Genomic DNA, 23,363 nt, shown 5'->3' on the forward strand with positions numbered 1-23,363 from the left:
TATAGAAAACCTCGGCAAGTAGGAAATGTAGAATCATTTCGTACTTTCCTAAAACCTCAGGTATCTAATAGATTGCCTACATTTCACACTTTGCAGGTAACACATGCATTACACATTTAGTGGTTGCTTATATATGATAGAAACACATTACCTTTACATCATCTGCCTATAGACCACAAGGTCTGAAAAGGGAACTTTACTTACTTTTATAGATGATATATACATTTCTCCACCTACTTTTGAAGCATACAAGTTTGTATAATGGAGTATATTTTCCATATTAAACAAAACACATTAAGTATTACTAATTGATACACTAATTGGTAATTAATTTTATTGATTCATGTGTTGTCATCGACAATGACTAATTATGTAAAGTTTCTACTGGAACCGAGAATGGGAAGTGGGAGTAATGACCTGTAAATGGTTTTGACCGGACTGACAGATGAACTAAGTTGATATAAACGAGGCAATAATAATATCACAACTTTGTATTGTTTCTATACTTTTAGTTGGCAATTTTCAAACATTTTGTATCGTGTCTCAAGGTCAAGGTCCACGATTAAGATAGTATAAATAGATGCATGAACTGTTTTCATAAAAAATCTTTCAATACAATAATTCAAGCAAATAATGACCAAATTAAATATAATACAGATCTAGTTGCTAACTTACCCACGGCGATTGTTTTGACCATCTGATTGACCATCTCTTTCCGTCACTAAAAGACGGTCAGTGTCACTATCACTTTGCGTCCTGGACATGGCGATTTGTACGAATGGGTATTACCTTTTTTCTGAATGTTTTACAAATCACAAATAGTCCATGTTACTTGTTTGAACAAAGAAGACCATTATATGGCAATTTTCTTATGTCAGAAGAGAGTAGCCTACACATCGAAAGAAAATGAAACAAATAGTCTGCTGAATTTTTAACACTGTATGCCTAATAATTATTTCCTAATTCTTCGTTTGGTGAATTATGTCAAGTTTGGCCTTGGGCCAACGTGGCACGTGAACAAGACAGCTATCTATGTCATATGACACAATGTTAGAATAGAGCATGATAGAGATAAAGCTTTGACTTGAAATACACGACATTAGAATAGGACAAAACGAATGAATATTGCGTCATCAGTTCCTTCCAATGAAACATTTAATGTAAGAAACCATTAATGTAAAGCAGTGATGCCCAACCTAATTCGACCTGCGGGCCAATTTTAATTTCCGACACTCGTGTCTCGGGCCACATGAACGAAAAAGTACAAAAATGAAATTTACCTAAAACTATTTGTAATAGAAGCCTGTGAATCTAGTACTTAATTAATGGGATATTTGAAGTTAACCTTCAAATAAGCTTCAGAGAAAAGCTTCATTTCTCTACTTAAAATGTGAGCAATATTGTATCTAGCTTCACCACTGACTCATTTTCTTGTCTCTTTTTGGTGAATATTCCCATCTATCTTCCAATCTCTAGGCGTAGTTGAACGTATCAAGAATGCCGTCATATTTTTATGTTAATAATCTGTTTATATATTGTTTGCTTTTAAAACAGCCACACTTTCTTTTCAAATCAAATATGTTGGTTTATTATCATTTTCTACAAAAAGTAAAAATCCGTTCACTTCTGGTAGATTCCACATTCAGGGTCCCATTTTATAAATGCACAAATGTTAAAGGTCATGGTACCAATCCGTTAGAGAAAGATTGAAGCCCTAACGAAGGAAAATATACATTTTTCAACCTTTTTTTCTTTTTGTAGGGTGATTTTCTACAATTTGTGCCGACATATCTGCGGGCCGGATGGAAACACCTCGTGGGCCGGATGTGGCCCGCGGGCCGTATTTTGGGCATCACTGATGTAAAGTAACAATTAATGTAAAGTAACAATTAGGGACACGGTTATGCCCAGACTACGAAATATCTGGTCCAAGATGATGCCATGGATTCCTTTGCAATGTGGAATCAAAGGAAACTAGAAGGCAGACAGTTTGGCGAAGCTAGGAACGCTTCTGGACCCACCAGAGGAGCCACAAACATACGACAGTGCAAAAGTTAGGATTTGTGAATGGATCAAGTCCAAGTGATACGGGACAATCGTAGCACATGACGGGAAGTCTGGAAGGTTCTCGATCGCCCAAACAGGAGGGACGAATTTCTGGCCTCTAGACAGAAAGGATCAGGCACGTTTTGGTCATCTGTTTCTGTGGCCAACGGTAAACGAGGGTGTCATGTGGCTAACCGCCTTTACTTTCCCCCAACTAATGTCAGCTGGGTTGACTCAGAGTCGCCAAAAGATCGCAAAATTAAAAATCTCAGTCTTCACCAGGATTCGAACCCGGGACCCACGGTAAGGAAGTCAAGCTCTTAACCGCCCAGCTATATACGCGTAGTACGTAATTGTCTCCTTAATGAGCGTCTGTGATTCGTCTTATTTTCGTATCTTATGTTTTACAGACGTTACTTAAAAAAAAAAAAAGAAGATAATTACGTCCTAGCCATAACATGTGTCAATCTAGTCATGCATGTTAATCAATGGACCTCATTCACCAATCGTAAACAAACAACATTTAGTCACGTGATCTTATTGATAAAACAACGAAAAAAAACTGTCAGGTGACAACCATCATGAATTAAACATTAGATCGTAAATTATATAGAAGAGATAGAGCACCACGTGGCTAAATGTTGTTTGTTTACGATTGGTGAATGTGGTCCATTACTTAAACCATGCTAAGTCGTTAGTTATCCTGGCGGATTTAGGCAACCCATTTCATTATCTAACGGCATTAGGGAAGAAGATAAGTCCAAGCAGTAAGTAAACGTCCGTCAAATGGCCAACATATGGACAACTGCAAGTTAGTAAAAACAATAACAATAACTTCACAGTACTACTTTTCATACATCGGAGACAACGGCGAACTTATAATAAAGTCGACATCTAGATCTTATGCATGCACATACCGTTGAAAGTAAAATATAGGTCATGTGACAAGACAAGAGACTATACTAATAAAATGTGAAACAGGTCTTTTAAAGAGAACAAAACCAAATAAAGACAAGCCTCTTCTAAACAACACATGTCAAACTGAGTAGATCCTAATCTTGGAACTCGCCTGAAATATCCATTCAGGAACAAATTCATTCCAGAATGTGGGAATCGGTCTACATTTCCACTGCAGTGAGTGTGTAAGTGTACCAAACAAGAAAAGAACACACCAACACGAATCACAACTTGCGGCATAAAAATGTGACCTATATAAACTAAGAGGCTACTAAAAGAAAAAAAAAAAGAATCGGATTTTCCCGATGTTGATTCCACGCTGTAACACACAACAAACACACACACACAGAGAAAGCCGGTGACCTGAACGGAACACAGTGTGCTGAATTTACGCATCGGATTATAGCCATTGAAAAATAACACAAAACATTAGCTTACGGTGGACCACTGTTGATATAGTAGATCTCTCTAAAGAGCTATAGAGATATAGAAGTCAAGTATATAATAAGCGATGTAGAGGCAAGCTATTTACGAGAAATGGAAAGATTGCAGACATGAATCTTAAACGAAACTATCTTTATCTTTAACAAACACACCTACAAAGGAATACTAATGAGAGATTAAACCTATTGTATACGACTTAATGTGTTTATAAGTCGCACTAGACTATCAGTAGACTATCACTAGACTATCACGTAAACATAAGCCGAGGCCTTATCACAACGTAAATAATATCTGAGGATTTATTCAATTTATGTCACAACAAAATCCAGGTTAGGATGATCACAATAATGTGTGACTGAAGGGTAGAGCCGATTGGGCTTGGGCTTTCCAGCATATAAGGTAGCTCCAGTTCAAAACCCACCTCGAGCAGAGATATGTTTGCTGAGCGCCTAACGGCAGCACGGAAAACCTTCTCCCAGATACCCCCTCCCCCCACTGGTCCACAAAAGAGATTGGACCTTAGCGCTCTGAGCATGCTATAACCATGAAAGTTGCGCTATATAAAAGCTATTTAACTATAACATTTCAAGATCGAACACCAAGAATAAAAGCTTATCATTGCAGTACAATATGACAAACCAAACACGACTTATCTTATATAATACAGACGTTACTTCAAAAAAAGAAGATGATTACGTCCTACGCGTCATGCATTTAGTCATGCATATTAACCAATGACTTAAACTCTGCCAAGTCACTGGTTTTCCTGGCTAGCTCAGGCAACCCATTCCATGCTCTAATAGCACTAGGGAAGAAGGAGAATTTGTACAATATCACGAGTAGAAGAAATGTGCACTTAAAATTTGTTTACAATTATAAACTTATGTGTTTAAATTTTACATGTTTCTGATTAAATCAAATCCTACTTCAAACCTCCTGAAGGGCGACGGAAGATAGCAGCGTGCAGGGGCTATAGACCCTACCAGACGACAATCCACATTAGCTGCGACCAAGCAGCCATGATAATATAATTTCTTCAAAGCATTGCCTTTGTCACAAATAATACACTATATGCAATGGACTCAAAAAAATGACAACATAAAAATTCCTTTCGCGAAAAATTCCGATAGTCATGTATACATTTATGTCTGCAATATACTATCTCTAGCATCTACATCAGAATATATTACATTTATAAAACAGTTTTATCTTTTTTTTTTAGAAGAAAATGTAGAATATCCTTTTAAACACTATTTGAAAGAATATCAATGTAGAAATTCGCAACGTGGTGATCCAATATTTGGAATTTCCATGTCCATCTGTTAGATATTGTTGTGACAATCTCCCAAAAAGGAAAACATAAATTATTGAACACAGCTGACGTCAAATTTGTGGTTAGAATTGTCTCCCTTGAAAACTATTATTGATTTTTTTTAAAAAGAGTGTCCTGACGTCATACTTCAACATTACTATGAAACATACGGAATAAAAATCTAGCCTTAATAATATATTCTTTAACATATACACAGGTTACTATGGTTTGAAAGCTGCAACTTTAAACTAGTTATATAGTTTTAAAGCTAAATTAAACTTATTTTTTAAGATTGAATAGATTTATTACATAGCGCTATACACACTGGCAACACACGGACTATAAAGAAATCGCAAATATGACAATGATCTGTGAAATCAGGTCCACGCCCCCGACGCACCAGAAATGGTCCGGTTCCCGGATGTGTGATAGCCGCTGTGTATTGATCGAAGTAACGGCTCACGAGACCAGCGCGAGACACAGCACACTAGTAGCACGTGCTTGGAGTTTTCGGTAGAGGAAGGGAGATAAACCCTGTGTTGTTTTCCTCTTTTATTTTGTAATGTTTGAAATGTGTCGTGTCGCCCCAGACGAAAATAATCACAGCTCGCCCCTTTCTCGTTTGTACCTTTCTTTTTGTTTGAAATGCTTTCATGGAAATGTGCATAATATTAGAACATATACACCAACAGTCAAATTTCTAGATAAATCGTTTAAGCTGTTTTCGAGATCCGTGTCCAACCAGGTTCTATGAAGTTATGAGTTGAAAAGAGATATTGTACAAAAAAAAAACGTATTTGTTCTTAGTGGTATTTGTTTTTTATATTTGTATGACTATGTACGAAATACAAGATTGTTGTTTTTATTTTTTTTTGTTGTTTTTTTGTTACAAAGTTTATACCCACTAACAGTCTTTCCGTCTGGTACACATTTTGTACACATTAATTCTACCATTTCTCACTCTGGCATAAAGTTGAAACTTTACACAAAAAAATTTTCTTGTCCCAAACAGCACATGAATAACAAAAAAAAAAACAAAAAAAAATTATTTTATCAATTAGTCGCAATTTTTGTTTCTTTAGAGAAAGTACCAGCTAAAGGGAGATAAGCCTTGTTTAGACATTCAGGTCGTCTTCTAAAAGTTTGAAACTAAGAATGGATAACTATAAAAACCTTCTATTACAGGGGTTCTCAGCCTGTGGTTCACGAACCCCTTGGGGGTCAAAGGACCATTTGCCAGGGGTCGCCAAAGACCATCGAAAAAATGGATTGTTATTGTCTATGCATCTATTGCTGTATGTGTGTGTGTGTGGGGGGGGGGGTCGCGGCAGAGTGGTGGATTGTAAAAAGGGGTCGCCGAGCATAAAAGGTTGAGAACCGCTGTTCTATCATGAAAAGCACCTTTTTTTTTTTTTTTTTGTAGCTCAGCGGCCAATGCGTTAGTCTTTCATCATGGGTGCTTGCATCCTCGAATTAGAATTCAAGTTGAGTTTTTTGTTTTTAAATTGTTTTTAAAAAGTTAGATTGGACAACTTCTACCAAACAATACCCCCCCCCCCCGAACAATTGGTCCACCACAAAGTGATTGGGCCTTAGCGCACTGAGGGGAAAATATATATATTTTTTTAAAGAAAAGCGTACATCCAGTTCTGTGAAAAACATAATTATATCAAAGAAGAAAATAAAACAAACATTCAGTAATAATAGACCCGGGATGACCAACATTAAAAATTAACATTCTGTCATCATCGAGAAGTACTTAGAAGTCTATTTGTAAAGCGCTGGTTATGAGTGTCTATGTGTTTTCTTCGTGTGTGAATGTCGTTCGTATGTATATTGTGCATCTATATTGTTATTGTACAGTAGTTCCGCTGAGGTTGTCAGTTGTAGTCAAAATAAATTTCCATTTGTTTGGATCAATAAAGTTATCTTATCTTATCTTATATTATATTAAACGTATTTGTTTCTATTAGTTTTGATCAGTCACGCAATTAAATCTGTAATACATCTAGACTACCAATAAAAAAGCATTTAGAAAAAAAGAAAAGAAACAATAAAAGGGAACGACCTGAATTCAAGCTTGTGGGGCTTCTCAAACCAACGCGGTAACCACTCAGCTAGTGAAGAGTGTATGAATATTGTAAGATTGTATAGTTATCTACTGTTTTTATTTCATGTTTGAGATGGCAGCCTCATACAAAAGGGACTAATTCAGCTTATACCACCACTTCAGTCAAGTACTATTTCTTTCCCTTACGAAATAAAGTAATTTATTACTAATAGTTAATTAACTAATTGGTTGATTTTTTTTGTATTTATTCTTGATTCTTGTGTTTGTCAGGAAAAAAGAAATAATTGTGCAAAATGTCTTCTTGATTCGAGATTGGGTGTCGGCTAGACAGACAGACAGACAGACAGAGTGAGTTGATTTAAGTTTTGTTAAAGTTTCTCGCAGACTTATCATTGTTAGTCCCAATAAATTACAAAAAATAATTACGTGATTGATTACAAAATAATTACTATTATTATTATACCACTATTATCCTTAAGCTTTGCGTGCACGAGTCGGGCTGTATGTTGCATGGTAGGAAGGGATTTTCAATGTGTGTTGTGTTGTGTTTAGTTTTAATGTAACATAACAATCTAATACGTATACTAATAAAACGCTTTCGACCTTCTAATAAATTCACGTTTTTTTGTTTTGTTTTCGCTGTTGCTTAGAAACGGGTTTGTTTTGTTCGTTTCAAAAGTTTATGCCTTTTCTGGTGTTGCTTAAAACTTGAAGAGCATTGCATTCTAGTCCAAACTTCCATCGGACAGCAGTATTGAGGGTCAGGCTTGATCTGTGGGATGCGTTACTTGACTATCACCCTCGGCATTGGCTTGTGGCAGTCGTGGTGAGGCCAATGGACCTCATTCACCAATCGTAAACAAACACCATTTAGCCACGTGATTCTCTATCTCTTCTAGACAAATTACGTAATACACTAAGGTTGTCACGTGATACGTTTTTGTCTCGTTATTTTATCAATATTATCACGTGGCTAAATGTTGTTTGCTTACGATTGGTGAATGAGGTCCATTCGAACTGTTGCATTTTTTTGAGGTGTGATTTATTTCGGCTGAATGACTTGCTTCACTTGTATTTGACATTGTGACTTCTTATTATTGTGGTAAATACTCATCAGTCATGTCATAATCTTATCTTATCTTCTTATCTTATATAATACAGACGTTACTTCAAAAAAGAAGATGATTACGTCCTACGCGTCATGCATTCAGTCATGCATATTAACCAATGACTTAAACTCTGCCAAGTCACTGGTTTTCCTGGCTAGCTCAGGCAACCCATTCCATGCTCTAATAGCACTAGGGAAGAAGTAGTATTTGTACAAATTTGTCCTAGCATATGGGACGAGAAATGTGCCTTTATCTTTGTGTCTTTCAGAGTATTTTATTTAATTTTGTCTTGTATTTGAAGATTATGGTTCAGTGTTTTATGTATGATTGCTACTTTACATTAGAGTCTTCTCTTCTGAAGGCTTTCTAAATTTAGTGATTTTACTAAAGGTGTTACTCTAGTCAAATGTGAATATTCGTTTGTCATGAATCTCACTGCTCTATTTTGTGTCTGTTCCAGTTTCTTGATGTTTTCTTGAGTTCAGGGGTCCCAAACGGATACTTCATCCATCCATGTAACTTATGAACGTATTAACGCCCACTTTTGTTGTTAACTAATGTAAGTTAACTTCCGGTTATTACTAAATATTGTTCGTGTTGACAATTGTTGTTCCGTTAAATGACATTTAGTCGATGTTTAGCAAGCCTTAGGTTTAAATACTATTAGTTACTCTTCGTTATGGTTTATACTGTTGAGGTTGGGGGGGGGGGTGAACCCGGGAATTCAATTAACTTATATCTATCTAACCGTAGATCAACAAGTTGGAAACTGTGACATAATGGGGAAATAACTATTTTTTTTTAGTTAATTTTGATGACAGGAGTGATTCCTCTTTAGAGGTTTTTATAAGAACTTGTAGACCAGGGGTTCTCAACCTGTGGCTCGCGACCCCCTTGGGGGTCGATTGACGATTTGCCAGGGGTCACTTAAGACCATCGAAAATATTGATTGTTATTGTCTATTCTTCTATTATTTCTGTATGTGTGTGTTGGGGGGGGGGAGGGGTCGCGGCAGAGTAGGTGATTGTAAAAAGGGGTCGCCGAGCTTAAAAGGTTGAGAACCGCTATTGTAGACTGTTTAGTTGCCTCTTGCTCCTGAGTTACCAGCTTGACCACTGGACCTGTGTTTTGAACTGTAAATATTTTTTTGTTAATTATTGGTCGTGTGTCTTGGGTACTCGGGAGAGGTGTGCCCTGCTCTGGATATCTTTGGGCTTAGTATATCTTTGGTCATTTTTGTATTTTATATAATGTATTAATTAGTAGATATAGCCTCAAATGATTTCCAGGCAGTATATTTTACCCTGATGTTCTGCATCCTGGAGTACTCCCAAACGTGACATATTTTTTCTAGCCTTGTCTCTGAGGGATTCAACCTGTATTGAATCATCAGATAGGCTTTACCAAAAACGGGTGTCTATAAGTGGGATTCTATGAAGCTTATAGCCTCATAAGTTTCCCTGAAGCTTATAGTTCATCATGACCTTTTTTTTTTTTTGGTTTAAAGTGGCTGTGTCAGCCTGAAACCTGTGACCCCAGAGTGGTCATGTGTTGACCTGAGGCATGTGACCTTCATAATTGTTTACACTGAAGTGTCATTTTCCAGATTTGACAATAGATTGTATATTTAGTTATAACATAATATTTTTGAATGTGTAACTTTTTTTTATTTTGTGTTGAAGCCCTGTGAGTTGATGGCTATTTATTTACACATTAATTTTATTCATGCAAATAAACTTTGTATATATTTTTACCTGCGACTTTAAGCTCTTGTTTTGCATACATTAGTTTAATTGTAAATATTAATATATTTAATTTATTTATATTTAATATATTTAATAACCTAGGAATTAGAAGTAGGGACCAATGTACCACTGGACGAACGTGCCAGCACACACTGATGTTGATCTAAAATACCTAAATCTAGCTATAATTCTAATCGATTCCTTTTAGCTACACCCGCTAATAGGTAAATTAATTGATCATAATTTTGTTATGTTAATTGGGGTGCTCTTTTAGAATCAATGGAGTTGATCATAATTTTGTTATGTTAATTGGGGTGCTCTTTTAGAATCAATCTCCATTATTATGTAAAATGGGGTACTCTTACAAGCAACCTCATTCAATGGACCTCATTCACCAATCGTAAACAAACAATATTTTGCCACGTGGTTCTCTAGATCTTCTATACAAATTACGATCTAATTTTAATACATAGTGGCTGTCACGTGACAGTTTTTTTTTTCTGTTGTTTTATCAATATGATCACATGACTAAATGTTGTTTGTTTTCGTTTGGTGAATGAGGTCCATATGTAACAGAAACCCGCCTGACACAGAACGCATACCACACGGGCAGACAGCAGGATGCAAAGCACCATCATATAATACACCCATGCACAAATAAATTCAGACGCATAGAAATACACACAGACGCAAGGATACAAACACACACACTAAAACACGTTCACACATGGAAACACACATAGAGGCACACAAACACACACACAAGAACTCAAACACAAGCACACATAAAATCATCTTTTTGTTTTGAAGTCACGTCTGTATTACATAAGATAAGATAAGATAAAAGCACACAAACTATTTTATAATTCAACGAATCGAAACTACTCAAGATAACTGTTGTCTGTAAAGTCTGAAGTCATGTTATTTTCACACGTACCATCTCTCTCTCTCTCTCATTCTCTCTCTCTCTCGCATTCTCTCTTTCTCTCATTCTCTCTCTCTCTCATTCATTCTGACTCTTTCATTTTCTTCCCTATCTCTTCCCTATCTCTCCCTCTCTCTCTCTCTCTCTCATTCTCTCTCTCTCTCCCTCCGTGATTCACTTTCTATCATTTTCATTTCCTTTCCCCCCTCTCACCTCTTTCTCTCTCATTTATTCATTCTATCCTACTCTCTGTCTCTTTCATTCTCTCCCTCCCTCTCCTTCCACTCTCTCTCTCTCTTTATCTCTCTCGTTAACTTTCTATCTGTCTCGGTTTCTCTCTCTCTGACACTACCTCCAGTTGATAAGTACCTCAATCTACTATCTATATTTATGACAAATCACTTTTTAGTTACTAGGGATTCTTTAAAGGAAATTTTAAATGTTTTTTTGTCCAACCATCCAACTTTTTATTTGTTCAGATAATCCAATCTCTTCATCTAATGTTATCTCATCTATCATAAAATTTTTGCTGACGTCATGTCATATAAATAAATATCTATTGCACCAACAGTCAAGGAAATAGAGTTCAATAGACTTAGCGTACCATCAGTGACAATATCCGCATGTCCCATAATCCTAGGGGCGGTAGGAACCTACACAGCCAAAACTACAAGAATCTCCAAAACAAATAAATTGTAGATTAAACAAAGAAAGACGCGTTGAATGTGTTTGTACTTCAAGAGATGCCAGTTTCCATAAAGACGCGTTGATTGTGTTTACATGTGTACATCACAACATCACCCAATTAGCACGTGTCCATCACAACATCATCCAGTTAACAAGTGTACATCATAACATCACCCAGTTAAACAGGTGTACATCACAACATTACCGAGTTAAACACGTGTACATCACAACATCGCCCAGTTAACAGGTGTACATCACAACATCACCCAGTTAACAGGTGTACATCACAACATCACGCAGTTAAACAGGTGTACATCACAACATCACCCAGTTAAACAGGTGTACATCACAACATCAACCAGTTAAACACGTGTACATCACAACATCACCCAGTTAAACAGGTGTACATCACAACATCACCCAGTTAAACACGTGTACATCACAACATCACCCAGATAAACACGTGTACATCCCAACATCACCCAGTTAAACATGTGTACATCACAACATTACCCAGTTAAACACGTGTACATCACAACATCACCCAGATAAACACGTGTACATCCCAACATCACCCAGTTAAACATGTGTACATCACAACATTACCCAGTTAAACACGTGTACATCACAACATCACCCAGTTAAACACGTGTACATCAAAACATCACCCAGTTAAACACGTGTACATCACAACATCACACAGTTAAACAGGTGTACATCACAACATCACCCAGTTAAACACGTGTACTTCAACGTTACCTGGTGAGTGACGCTCCCTGTCCACCTTCCTCACCCTTCATCTCGTCCAGTGTTTTCACTTTGAAGGACTTGGGCATTGTGACCAATCTACAGACAACACAAAGACAACAGTTGTATTTCAACACTATTAAGCAATGTCCATTTATTGTCAATTATAAATGATTGTTGTATTTCTAGTCAAAGAAAAAAGACTCTAAAGTCAAGTGATAAAACTCGAACTACTTTTGTTGTCTAATACGTTTAGAGACTCCCTATTAACTAAAAAGTGATTTGTCATAACTAAATAGTAGGTTGAGGTACTTATCAATTGTAGGTAGCGTCAGAGAGAGAGAGAGAAAAACCGAGACAGATAGAAAGTTAGCGAGAGAGAGAGAGAGAGTGGAAGGAGAGGGCGGGAGAAAATGAAAGAGACAGAGAGTAGGATAGAATGAATAAATGAGAGAGAAAGAGGTGAGAGAGAGAAAGAGGTGAGATGGGTGAAAGGAAATGAAAATGATAGAAAGTGAATCACGGAGAGAGAGAGAGAGAAAGAGAGAGAGAGAGAGAGAGAGAGAGAGGGAGAGATAGGGAAGAGATAGGGGAATTAAATGAAAGAGTCAGAATGAATGAGAGAGAGAGAGAGAGAGAGAGAGAGAGAGAGAGAGAGAGAGAGAGGGTACATGTGAAAGTAACATGACTTCAGATTTTACCGACTACAGTTATCTTAGGTAGTTTCACATTTGTAGTATCAAGAAATCTTTAAGGTAACAAGTCTCATATAACCATCCAGTGTTTCTCAAATCTTTTAATTAAAAGTACCCTTCAATAGATTAATATTTATCCCCAAGCTCCTGTTTAGGACATTGCACCCCCTTTATTAATTTTTAATGTGCAAATCTTTTTTCTGTTTTCAGCCACAATTGCATCAAATTATTCCAAAATGTATCTTTGCCATTTTTTAAGCTGGCCACCTTCTTCTGGATGTGCCCAGTACACACTCTTTGTTGGTCACATCTAGATCTAGGTGTGTCCACTACACGCTCTAAGTTTGTCACCTCTAGATCTAGGACAGTTTGTTCTAGATCTGGACATCGTCACTACAGTTATGAATATGATTGCGTTATCCAACCAGCCAGCTATTGCACCAACAGTCTACTGGTTGGAGACAGCGATGAGTTTATCTGAAAATATTATCTCTTCGTAGATAGTCCGTTACTACATTCCATGATATTAATGTAATTAAAATATTACATAATCAATATCTGGAGGCTTTAAAAAACAAAAATATAGTGGAAGAACTTTGTTTCCTGAATGAAACTGCCTAATGATATTTTCTCTTAATCCGTAACACCAAAGTCTCATGTGCGATGTCGATTCATGCTTACATATACACTCACATCTTATTATTTGTTTATATTCACATGAGGCCATAGTGTCTTAACAATACTTTATATCAGGGTTCCCCAGCCTTTTTCTATAACGAAACACATCGCTTATTCTGAGTATTTAGTGAACACTTTGCTTATTTTTACAAAGGATATATATCAAATATAAACTCATTCTGTCTGACTAGTAAAAAGTTTGTACACGTTATTTCTCCCATACCCAATCTCGGATTAAGCTGAAATTTCGCACAATTATTTCTTTTACCTGACATCACAAAAATCAATAAAAAAATTAACCAATTAGTTTATTAACTATTGGTAACTAATTATTTTGTTTGGTATCTTGAACAAGGGAAAGAAGTCACACTGGACAGATGTGGTGCTATGAGTTGAATTATTCCCCTTGAGGACCCCTTTCTTCCCTCCCCCTTTCCCAACTGGTCCAGACCAGTGATAGAATGACAGCGCATTGAGAGAGTTAAAAGCTAAACAATAACCACTGGTAAAATATTCCTAAAAGCACAGAGATTTATTATGTTAGAAGTCAATCATACATACAATTACATGGCTGATCCGAACTAATTGATACATTTAGACTTAATATAAGCTTTGTTTTCTTAACAACTATTTTGTGTGTGTGTGTTTTTCTTGTTTAGTGGAGGCCTGCATATGATGATCCCAGTCGTTTATAGAATACCTATACCTCGGATGGCTGCCTGGTCGTGTGGTTTGCGCGCTGGACTGTCGTTTGGATTTATCGATGGTTCCGGGTTCAAACCCTGCCCGCTCCCATCCCCCGTCGTCCTGCGGGAGGTTTGGACTAGGAAGTAAACTATCTTTAACTCTGAAGGAACATCCGAAATATGTAAAACATTTTACAACCTGTTCCGGCGTCGTGGAACACTAGGTTTCCGCGGAACACAGAGTGGGAAAAAATGGATCTTGTGCTCTTTCAATTTTGGATTCATGTCTTTTGTACCATTGGGGCACCACCCGTGATCGGTTAACCACCTCTCTCTATTCCTTTCTGTCTATTGCCAAGATTATTATCGCTTTCAATGACACGTCTATTCTTTGATTTTGTCTTCTCATCTCTTTCGTTGTCTTCATCTTCTTCCTGGTACTGTTCCCTGAAGGAAGCTCTCTGCAAGCCCTGAGGACCTCGCGATAGAGCCTTTATATTTTTCAACAATTGAAGCAATTTTGTATAATGAGAAAGCTAAAGATGGATGGCTGCCTGTTCATGTGGTTTGTGCGCTGGACTGTCGTTCAGATTTATCGATGGTCCCGGGTTCAAACCCTGCCCGCTCCCATCCCCCGTCGTCCTGTGTGAGGTTTGCACTAGGAAGTATTAATCTTCAACTCTGAAGGAACATCTGAAACATGTAAAACATTTTACCAAACAAAACGGACCCATTATTTGTTATACATTTTGGTTCATGGCTTCAATTAATGACGTCTTGTGGTAGATTATTCTTGTGGCTACAATTTCCGGAGACATGTTTGCACTTAATGTTTGATTTAAAAAAAATGTAGTGTCATATCGAGTTACCTGTTGAACCTGACAGTCAATACCGGGCCTTTTTAACCTCAAACGTCCCCGCAACCCCACCTCTTTATTCATTTTTTTTTCCCATTTATGTGTGTTGATAAAAAAAAATATTCACAATTTTTTTCGAGCCTGAAATTTAAATACAGAAATGTTGAATGTAGGGAGTTTAGACTACCATGCAAAGAAAAACAAGGCCGATAACTTCTGACATTAAGTCAAGATAAGATCGACTTACTCATCATCCCTCCGAAGACAAAAAACAAAAAAAAACAAAAAAACTTAAGTCTAGAAACGAATACATTATGTCAAGGGTCAAGGAGTTTTAAGAGTGGTTGGGGTGAAAGTTCATTGAAAATTGTTCTTGATTTTTTGGCCAAATTTAAACAATTATGTTGAGCATAGTCCTTGTCTTTTTTTGTCAACAGGCGGCTGCTTTCTCCTTTGCCACAGCTACTCATCTCTAGCGATGGATAGGACTCAGGATGGCTGCCTGGTCGTGCGGTTTGCGCGCTGGACTGTCGTTCAGATTTATCGACGGTCGAGGGTTCAAACCCTGCCCGCTCCCATCCCCCGTCGTCCTGCGGGAGGTTTGGACTAGGAAGTAAACTATCTTCAACTCTGAAGGAACACCCGAAACATGTCAAACATTTTACAAACATTTTTACAAACATTTTACAAGCTTGCCTCCAAAATCTGAAGCTCTTATTTGAACTACTTAAAGGGAAGAAGGGACAGCCAATAAAACAACATGGCATCGAGATTTCAAAGCAAAAGCCAAGCAGATGTTAAGGACGTGGGGACAGTTGGACAGACTCGCCCAAAACAAAGACGCCTGGAAGAAGCTTGCTGGCGGTCATCGCACCCCAAAGGGACATGAGATGTCCCATGTTGTTGTTGTTTTTTTTATATTATCTTTAGAATTGAGACAAATGGTCCGCAGAGGCAGACTGGACCATGAGAAAAATAAATTGTATCGTAAAAGGATAATTAAGATTATCTGCACCAAGTATAATAATAATAATTATAGCTTTTTTATAGCGCTACTTTTTCATGCTTATATCATGATAAGAGCACTTTTGGTCCAATCTCATTTGTGAACCAGTGGGGAGGAGAGGGTAACTGGGAGAAGGTTTTCCGTGCTGGCTTTAGGCGCTCAGTAAACACAAACTTTGCTTGAGTCGGGTGTCGAACCTCGAGCCCCCATCATAGGTAGCCAAGCCAAGTTCAAACGTACTTAGCCTCTCGACCACGCTTCCACACAACTGCATAAGAGAGGCATGAGACAGATAGAATATAGACAGCCAATAGGTCAGATCGGCTAAATAATTTGTCAATGCTTTGTTACAAAACATGGACACGTGACAAAACAAAACAGCATTTAATAAGTTTCCTACGCGGGACAGAAACAGGCCAAAGAGAGCCACCAATACGAAAGAGACTATACGTTGATTACATTAAGGAGCGGATCCGTGTTGAGACTTGAGTAGCTCAGACATACGTTTAAGATGTATTTATCTCCTTTTTTTTTCATAGGAACGTCTGTAATTTATAAGATGATAAGAGACAAGAGTATAAGTGGTGCCCTAATAACTCTGACATAAGTTCATGACCTGTAGTTCAAGGACAAATACACACACTTACGTCGAGCTCTCCCCTTTCCATTTGCAGACACCACTAGCAACAACAACAACAGATAGGTCAGCTTATCAGGGCGTAGTGATAAATGTTTATACTATCAAGTAGCTTTTAACCAGTAGTTTTAATTTGGGGGGGGGGGGGATAGCACGCTACACTATGCTCTCAAGATAATTTAATGTTTACTTAAGTATTGAAGTGATTATATTGTGTATAAGCTACTCGATCTAATCCAGGGCCGGCTTTGTGAAAGTGTAAACCCGTGAAGATGTCCAGGGCTCACACTCAAAGGGAGCTTTTAAAATAAAAAAAAAATTAACAAAGTATTCAAATGGAATATAAAATAATAAAGAAAATGAGATTTTACGTTGACAAGATTCTTTACTTCTTGCTTCTGAAGTAGATTGAATGTATACTAATAAATACATGTATTTTGAAGATTAAGGAGGGTAGAAGCCTTCATGAGCATTCTTAGGGCATTTCTTCTTCTTTTTCTAGCCAGCTTTATTGCTGCTGAGCTGTGAGCTCTTTTGCAGACTGTGCCAAGGAAAAATAGTGTGCTGTTCTCTTCAGTTGTTCAGCACTGCCGTACAGGGTGTTGACTATGTTGGGCTGTAGTGGAAGTAGGGTCTGCCTAAGGTGGACTAGGAAGAGGCATTCAAAGAGGATATGGTTTACGGTTTCATAAAGGTGGACGCAGTGTCTATAAAGGGGTAGTTGTGTGGGATTTATTTTATTGAGATTGTAATTTAACAGAGGTGTTTGTCCTGTCCATAGTTGGAAGATTGTAGATTGATCTTTGCGGGGGAGGAAGTCAATACTGTCCAGTTTGTTAGGTATGGTCATTTCTTTGTACTAGCCTAACAAACTAGACAGTATTAACTTCCTCCCCAGGCAATCTACAGAGCATCCACTTACTAAAATCCGGCACTATTCTAGTCAAACATCTTTCAGTGTATCGTGACAATTAAACATGTCAATGGAACGTAGCGTTATAACGTGGACTATGCGATTTGTCGATGTAACGTTGCCATGCGGCATGAAAATGTGCGACATCCGCGTAAGACTGTCGTACGGACTTCTCGATACGCTTTGTGCTAAAAAAATACGTGCGGATTGTCTATGTACACTCTTTTCCCCCACCCCCTTTTCTATATGCCCACAAAAGGAATTAGAATTTTATGCATGCTATAGTAGCATGTCTGAAGCAACAAGTAAAAGCTTGAAGTAATTATTAAAAAAATGAATAACACTTTTTCATATTTTGACATGGCTTATCTTTAGTTTGGGCCACGCTACCCCCCCCCCAAACCCCCCAATTTTTTTTTTTAAATTCTCTTGATGACATTTTGAATATTGAGTTCTTTGAATGCTTGTCAAACAGATTGGCGAAGACTTTCTGACTCTGAGGACAACGTCGATTCCTTGAATACGCGTCACGGCCCCCACAGATAATGTAAATAGTGTTCCCCTCTTAGACCTTGCAATCTATAGGGCAGATGATGTAAAGGTCAATTGTTTATGTGGACCACGGTTTAACGATGGTGTCATCTGGACACCACAACGACATTAGGTTTATGAACTCCGGTGACGAACTACCCAAAAAGAAATTTGTCATTTGTAGGTTTTCATAGTTGTGAGAACCGGAAGTCTGTAGGATTGACTGAACAAATACTGTACGTAATAAAATATCACCAACTTTCTTTAAATAACTTACAATGCCAAGGCAATGGTGGTTTTTCAATATGAGTGGACAGTACAATAGCCTTCAGGTATTGTTTCAACAAAAGCAGTCTCTTGCGCATTATGTTCACTGTACTCAACAGTAGGCCTACTTAAACTGGGCCTTCAATGATACTGTCAGCTGTGCTCATGAATTTGCATTGGTATGTCTTTTAGTAAATGTACCGATACTTACAAACTACTGGAAACTTTTTGTCACCAAAATATTTGTCATACGGGGGAGGATGAATGAATGGAAGTGGCCCATCAACACATTCTTCAACCCGGGCCCACGGGTACCTTGCTACGCCACTGAAGCGAACTGAACCTAGACGTCGTCATCTTATACTGTGGGCATTAATTTCGAAAGGGCCGGATAGCATCGGGTGAAGGCCAAACATGGTTCGCGGGCCGTAGTTAGGGTATCACAGGTGTACAAGGGGCGAGACATAGCATGCACTCTGTTCCAGATAAAGTCAAAGACACTCAAGAAGATAAAAGGACGCACAGTGTACGTAAAGAAATTCAGTTCTCAGTTTCATGTTGACCTTAAAAGTCTCTTATCACTACATACTAACAACTACGCAGTGTCTCTGAATGAAACAACAATACCATAGATCGAGCTCAAATCGAACAAATCGATGTGAGGAGGTCAATGTCTTGAATCAGAGATAACAAACAAGCAAGATTTAAAAAAACGAATACTTTTAAAAAAAAAATTATATAAGGGGAATAACCCACAATTACTGCCATTTCTTAATGCTGAACGATTTATCACCTTTTTCTATATTAAACAAAGCTAATTGATGCCACTGATTATTTATATAATTGGTTGATTTTTTTCTATTGATTCATGTATTGTCTTCCACAACAAATAATAGTGCTTGGTGTCGACGTAATCATCTTCTTTTTTTGAAGTAACGTCTGTATTATATAAGATAAGACGTCATCTAAGAATGGGAAGTCGGAGTACTAACGGGTAATGAAATAGACGACAGACAGTAGATCCAGTCAGTACTACAGCATCTGACACCCAGCACTATCTACACCGAAACATTGCACCTACCACACGACCAGGCATTCATCTGTTCTTGGAGTAGTTCCTGCCCCTCTTACTAATTATAGAACACCAAGAATTAATTTTTTTGTGTGTGTGTTTACAAACACTGGTCTTAAGTCAAAGCGATATTCTGTTATCGGCGTTAATCACGCTTTAAAATTCAACATATGAGTGATGACCAAACTACGGCCCGAGGATCGTATCCATCCCGTGACGTGGATCTTTCCGGCCCATTGATTCTTCCTCCCACAATGCACCGTGAAGCGCGGCAGACAATTTTTTCTGTTTGATTCTATGTGGCTATGCTGCCATGGACATGCGATTTAAAATGTATTTGCCCCCCCCCCCCCATGCCGAAAAAGAACAAAGGAATGGATATGACTGGATTAAATTGATAATGTTTGTTGCGCATTACTTTTTTATTGGTTATTATTACAAAGCTTATATCAACTGACTCTGTCTGTCTGATAAAAGGTTTGTACATGTTCATTCTCCCACACCCGATCTCAAATCAAGTTGCAATTTTGCACAATTAATTGTATTTAATATGGGGTTACATATGCCTCATGATATAACTTTTAATGTATCTCAATTATAAACAAAGTATTGTTGTTAAATTTATGGTAAAGTACCTTTGAAATGATAGAAAATAGCTTGGGTGGCTCTTAATCAGAAGATTCTAAATAGTAATGCAAATTTAATCAAATTTAATTTAAACAAAATTAATTATGCCTGTAATTTCTCGTTCTTTAGACAAAACATTAAGCGATCAGGTTTAAAAAAAAAAAAAAAATTGTTACAGACCTTTTTTTTTTAATTACGCAAATATCTTAACACCAAGAAAACAGAAGCCAGAAATACACTATAACTCCAATGGTGAAAGTTGTAAAAATCTAGAACTCTCGGAAACATCGGTCCAGAAAATCCACTCCTTCAGTGCCCAGCGACGACACAAATTTGAACCCAGTACGTCTAGAGCCTAAACTTTGAGACAACGTAACTAGAGATACTTACAGTTCAGGTTTTAAAAAAAAAAATTGGTAGTTAGGTCAAAGTTTTCGGTGATATAGGCTGAAGTAAAGTGTTTTCAAATAGTTCAACTATCTATTGCAGTTGAGCTTTCGGCTTAAAGTAGGCCAATCTAAGCTGTTCCGGGAGGAGTCCATGAAAGCTTTTTTGGAAAAGCTTACAAGTATTTGCATAATAATGTCTTGTAATAAAATTATGCATATACATATTTATTTATTAGTGTCAGGGGGAGGTAAGGCGGGAATGAATGTTTGTTTGATATTTTGGTATGATTGTTATATGCCCTTGTTATGAATGCAAAGTGTTGCAAATGTTGTGAACTGAGTGATTAAGTCTTCGTTGAATGTGCGAGAGAGTGTGTAAAGTCAGTAAGAGTAACACCTTTAGTAAAATCACTATATTTAGAAAGCCTTCAGGACAGAAGGCTCAAAAGTAAAGTAGCAATCATACATAAAACACTGAACCATAATCTTCAAATACAAAAACAAAATTTAATAAAATACTCTGAAAGACACAAAGATAAAGGCACACTCCTCGTCCCATATGCTAGGACAAATGTGTACAAATACTCCTTCTTCCCTAGTGCTATTAGAGCATGGAATGGGTTGCCTAAGCTAGCCAGGAAAACCAGTGACTTGGCAGAATTTAAGTCATTGGTTAATATGCATGACTAAATGCATGACGCGTATGACGTAATCTCCTTTTTTTTTTTTGAAGTAACGTCTGTATTATATAAGATAAGATAAGGTCTTGCTCCCGGTCCAGGAGGGTTGGACGTTGCTTCCTGGACTGGTGTTTATATAAGTATATAACATGAAAGTCGATGGACTGGTGATTGTTGATTACTAATATTTGAGAGCTGATTTCATTATGTGCTTATTGAATATTAACGTATTATTCGTATTAAAATGGACATCTATAGTTAGAGTTTCAGTGTATCTAGTAGTAATTGTTCTTATGTGAGTAACTAAGCAAGCATTGATAAGTGTAATTAAGTATTCATACCCCTAACGAGCCAAGTCAAGAAACACAAGAACAAGAGCCAAGCATATAAGTTGAACCCTGACAATTAGTTGGTCCATAGTTCCTAAATGATAGCTTGCAAAGAAATCCCCAATGGACTTATGATTTTACTTGCATATATAACTTAATTTTAAACAAATATAACAGTTTTACACGAGATGGAGTTAGATGTTTTGTTAAGATGTTACAAAATAGAAAAACAAAGCCTAATAAAATACTCAGAAAGACACAAAGATAGAGGCAAATTTCTTATTCCATACGCTAGGACAAATCCGTACAAGTGCTCCTTCTTGCCTTTAGAGAATGGAATAGGTTGCCTTAATCAGCCAGGATAACCAACGGCTTATCAGAGCTTAAGTCATTGATTAACATGCATTACGAGATTGACACATGAAATGCGAAGGACGTAATTATCTTCTTTTATTTGAAGTATCAACTGTAATATATAAGGTAAGTAGATAGCTTAAAAACTTGATTGTAAAAAATCTATATCATTTGTTTATATTTTGAGACATTTTTTATCATTTTATTCGTTTTATTTTCTTTGTGTTATTCTGAGTTAGAGTTCATTAAATGCCCACACCTATGATTCACCTATCACATTTTTTTACTCCTTAATATAAAGAAATATTTGAAAAATACATTAGAATGTAAAATAGAAAAAAAATATCTTAATGTAGCTATTTATTCAATGATAAGAAATACCAGTCCTGATTGAATTTGCAGAGTTTTTTCCCGGATATTGTTAGTAAAACATTTCAACCCCGCTGGTTAAAAACTACAGTAGAATGTCGATTATCTGTGACGTCAAATATCTGGAATTTTTTTTTTTAACAGTACGTATCTAAGTGAAGTTCCCTTTTTGGATCATGCAGTCTATAGGGCAGATTATGTTAAGGTCATGTGTTTCTTTGGGCAACGGTTAACGAGCAGGGCGTCACGTGGCCAATACAACAACCAACGGCCTTTACTTTCTCCAACAAAAGTTAGGTACCCATTAGAGGAGGGTGGACTCAGTGCCGCCCTAAAAATTGAGAAAAAATCGAAATCCCAGTTTTCACCAAGATTCGAACCCAGGACACCAGGTTCGGAAGCCAAGCGCTTAACAACTCAGTCACCAGCCCCCTCCCTAACGGTATCTAAGCGGTCTTGCTTATGTGGGAAGCGTGGTCCAGAGGCTAAGTACGCTTGAACTTGGCTTGTCTTGGCTACCAATGAAGGGGGCTCAAGGTTCGACACTTGACTCGAGCAGAGTGGTGGTGTTTACTGGCAGCACGAAAAATCATCTCCCAAATACCCCTTCCCCCATTGCTCCACAAATAAGATTGGACCAAAGCGCTCTGACCATGCTATAAGCATGAAAGTAGCCTTATACAAAAGCTATAATTATTATTATGTGCCGCTACATGTCAGTAAATATTATCTCTCAATAATGATAGGCTGCTACGTATAACGATCTGTTCCCTTGTATATTTTACTCAAATTTCCTATTGACGTACGTGACGCTGATACCCTCGTTTCAAGTTTCTTTGTATTGTTGGTGAAACTGATTGATTATAATACTCCGCATTCGGTTATCCGGACGATCGATTATCCGGATAGGCCCCGTTCTCAGCCAAACCGGATAATCGACGTTCTACCGTTAAGTTTAATCAATCAGCAGGACGAAATTCTTTTCTAAACTGATTTCTTTCACGTGTTTTCGATGTGTTAGTTAACCCTTAAAACTCCGTGTGTTAGTTTAAGCCTCTAAACATCAGAATTGTCATTCCATTTTGTATGCACTGATTGTAAAACAGTTCAGCACTTTAAGGGTTAGTGGGAAACATTCCGAAAAGCGATAACAGCTTTGAGAAACTTAAAAGGATGGTCATCAAGTTTTTTTAACAAATGAAGTGAAAAATGTTTAGTCTTGATATGGAA

The 23,363-nt window shown here is 37.3% G+C and overlaps 1 protein-coding gene across 4 annotated transcripts in view; it reads right to left on the reverse strand.

The window, feature by feature from the left end:
* The window catches only part of LOC106052545 (solute carrier family 15 member 4-like), a 39,272-nt gene extending 18,795 nt beyond the window's left edge, over positions 1 to 20,477 (reverse strand). The window contains exons 1-2 of one of the 4 annotated variants that reach the window (XM_056021790.1): positions 20,403 to 20,477; positions 12,056 to 12,142 (exon numbers count right to left, since the gene is read on the reverse strand). In XM_056021790.1, the coding sequence (XP_055877765.1) occupies positions 12,056 to 12,132 (77 nt within the window). In that variant the 5' untranslated portion in view covers positions 12,133 to 12,142; positions 20,403 to 20,477. Of the gene's footprint in view, positions 1 to 675; positions 1,031 to 5,068; positions 5,270 to 12,055; positions 12,144 to 20,192; positions 20,364 to 20,402 lie in introns of those variants that run through there. The other 3 variants (XM_056021791.1, XM_056021789.1, XM_056021788.1) reach the window with 3 other exon arrangements.
* Positions 20,478 to 23,363: the final 2,886 nt, after the last annotated feature.

Source organism: Biomphalaria glabrata, chromosome 2 (genome assembly GCF_947242115.1).
Source record: "Biomphalaria glabrata chromosome 2, xgBioGlab47.1, whole genome shotgun sequence".
In the NCBI taxonomy this organism is placed as follows: domain Eukaryota; kingdom Metazoa; phylum Mollusca; class Gastropoda; family Planorbidae; genus Biomphalaria; species Biomphalaria glabrata.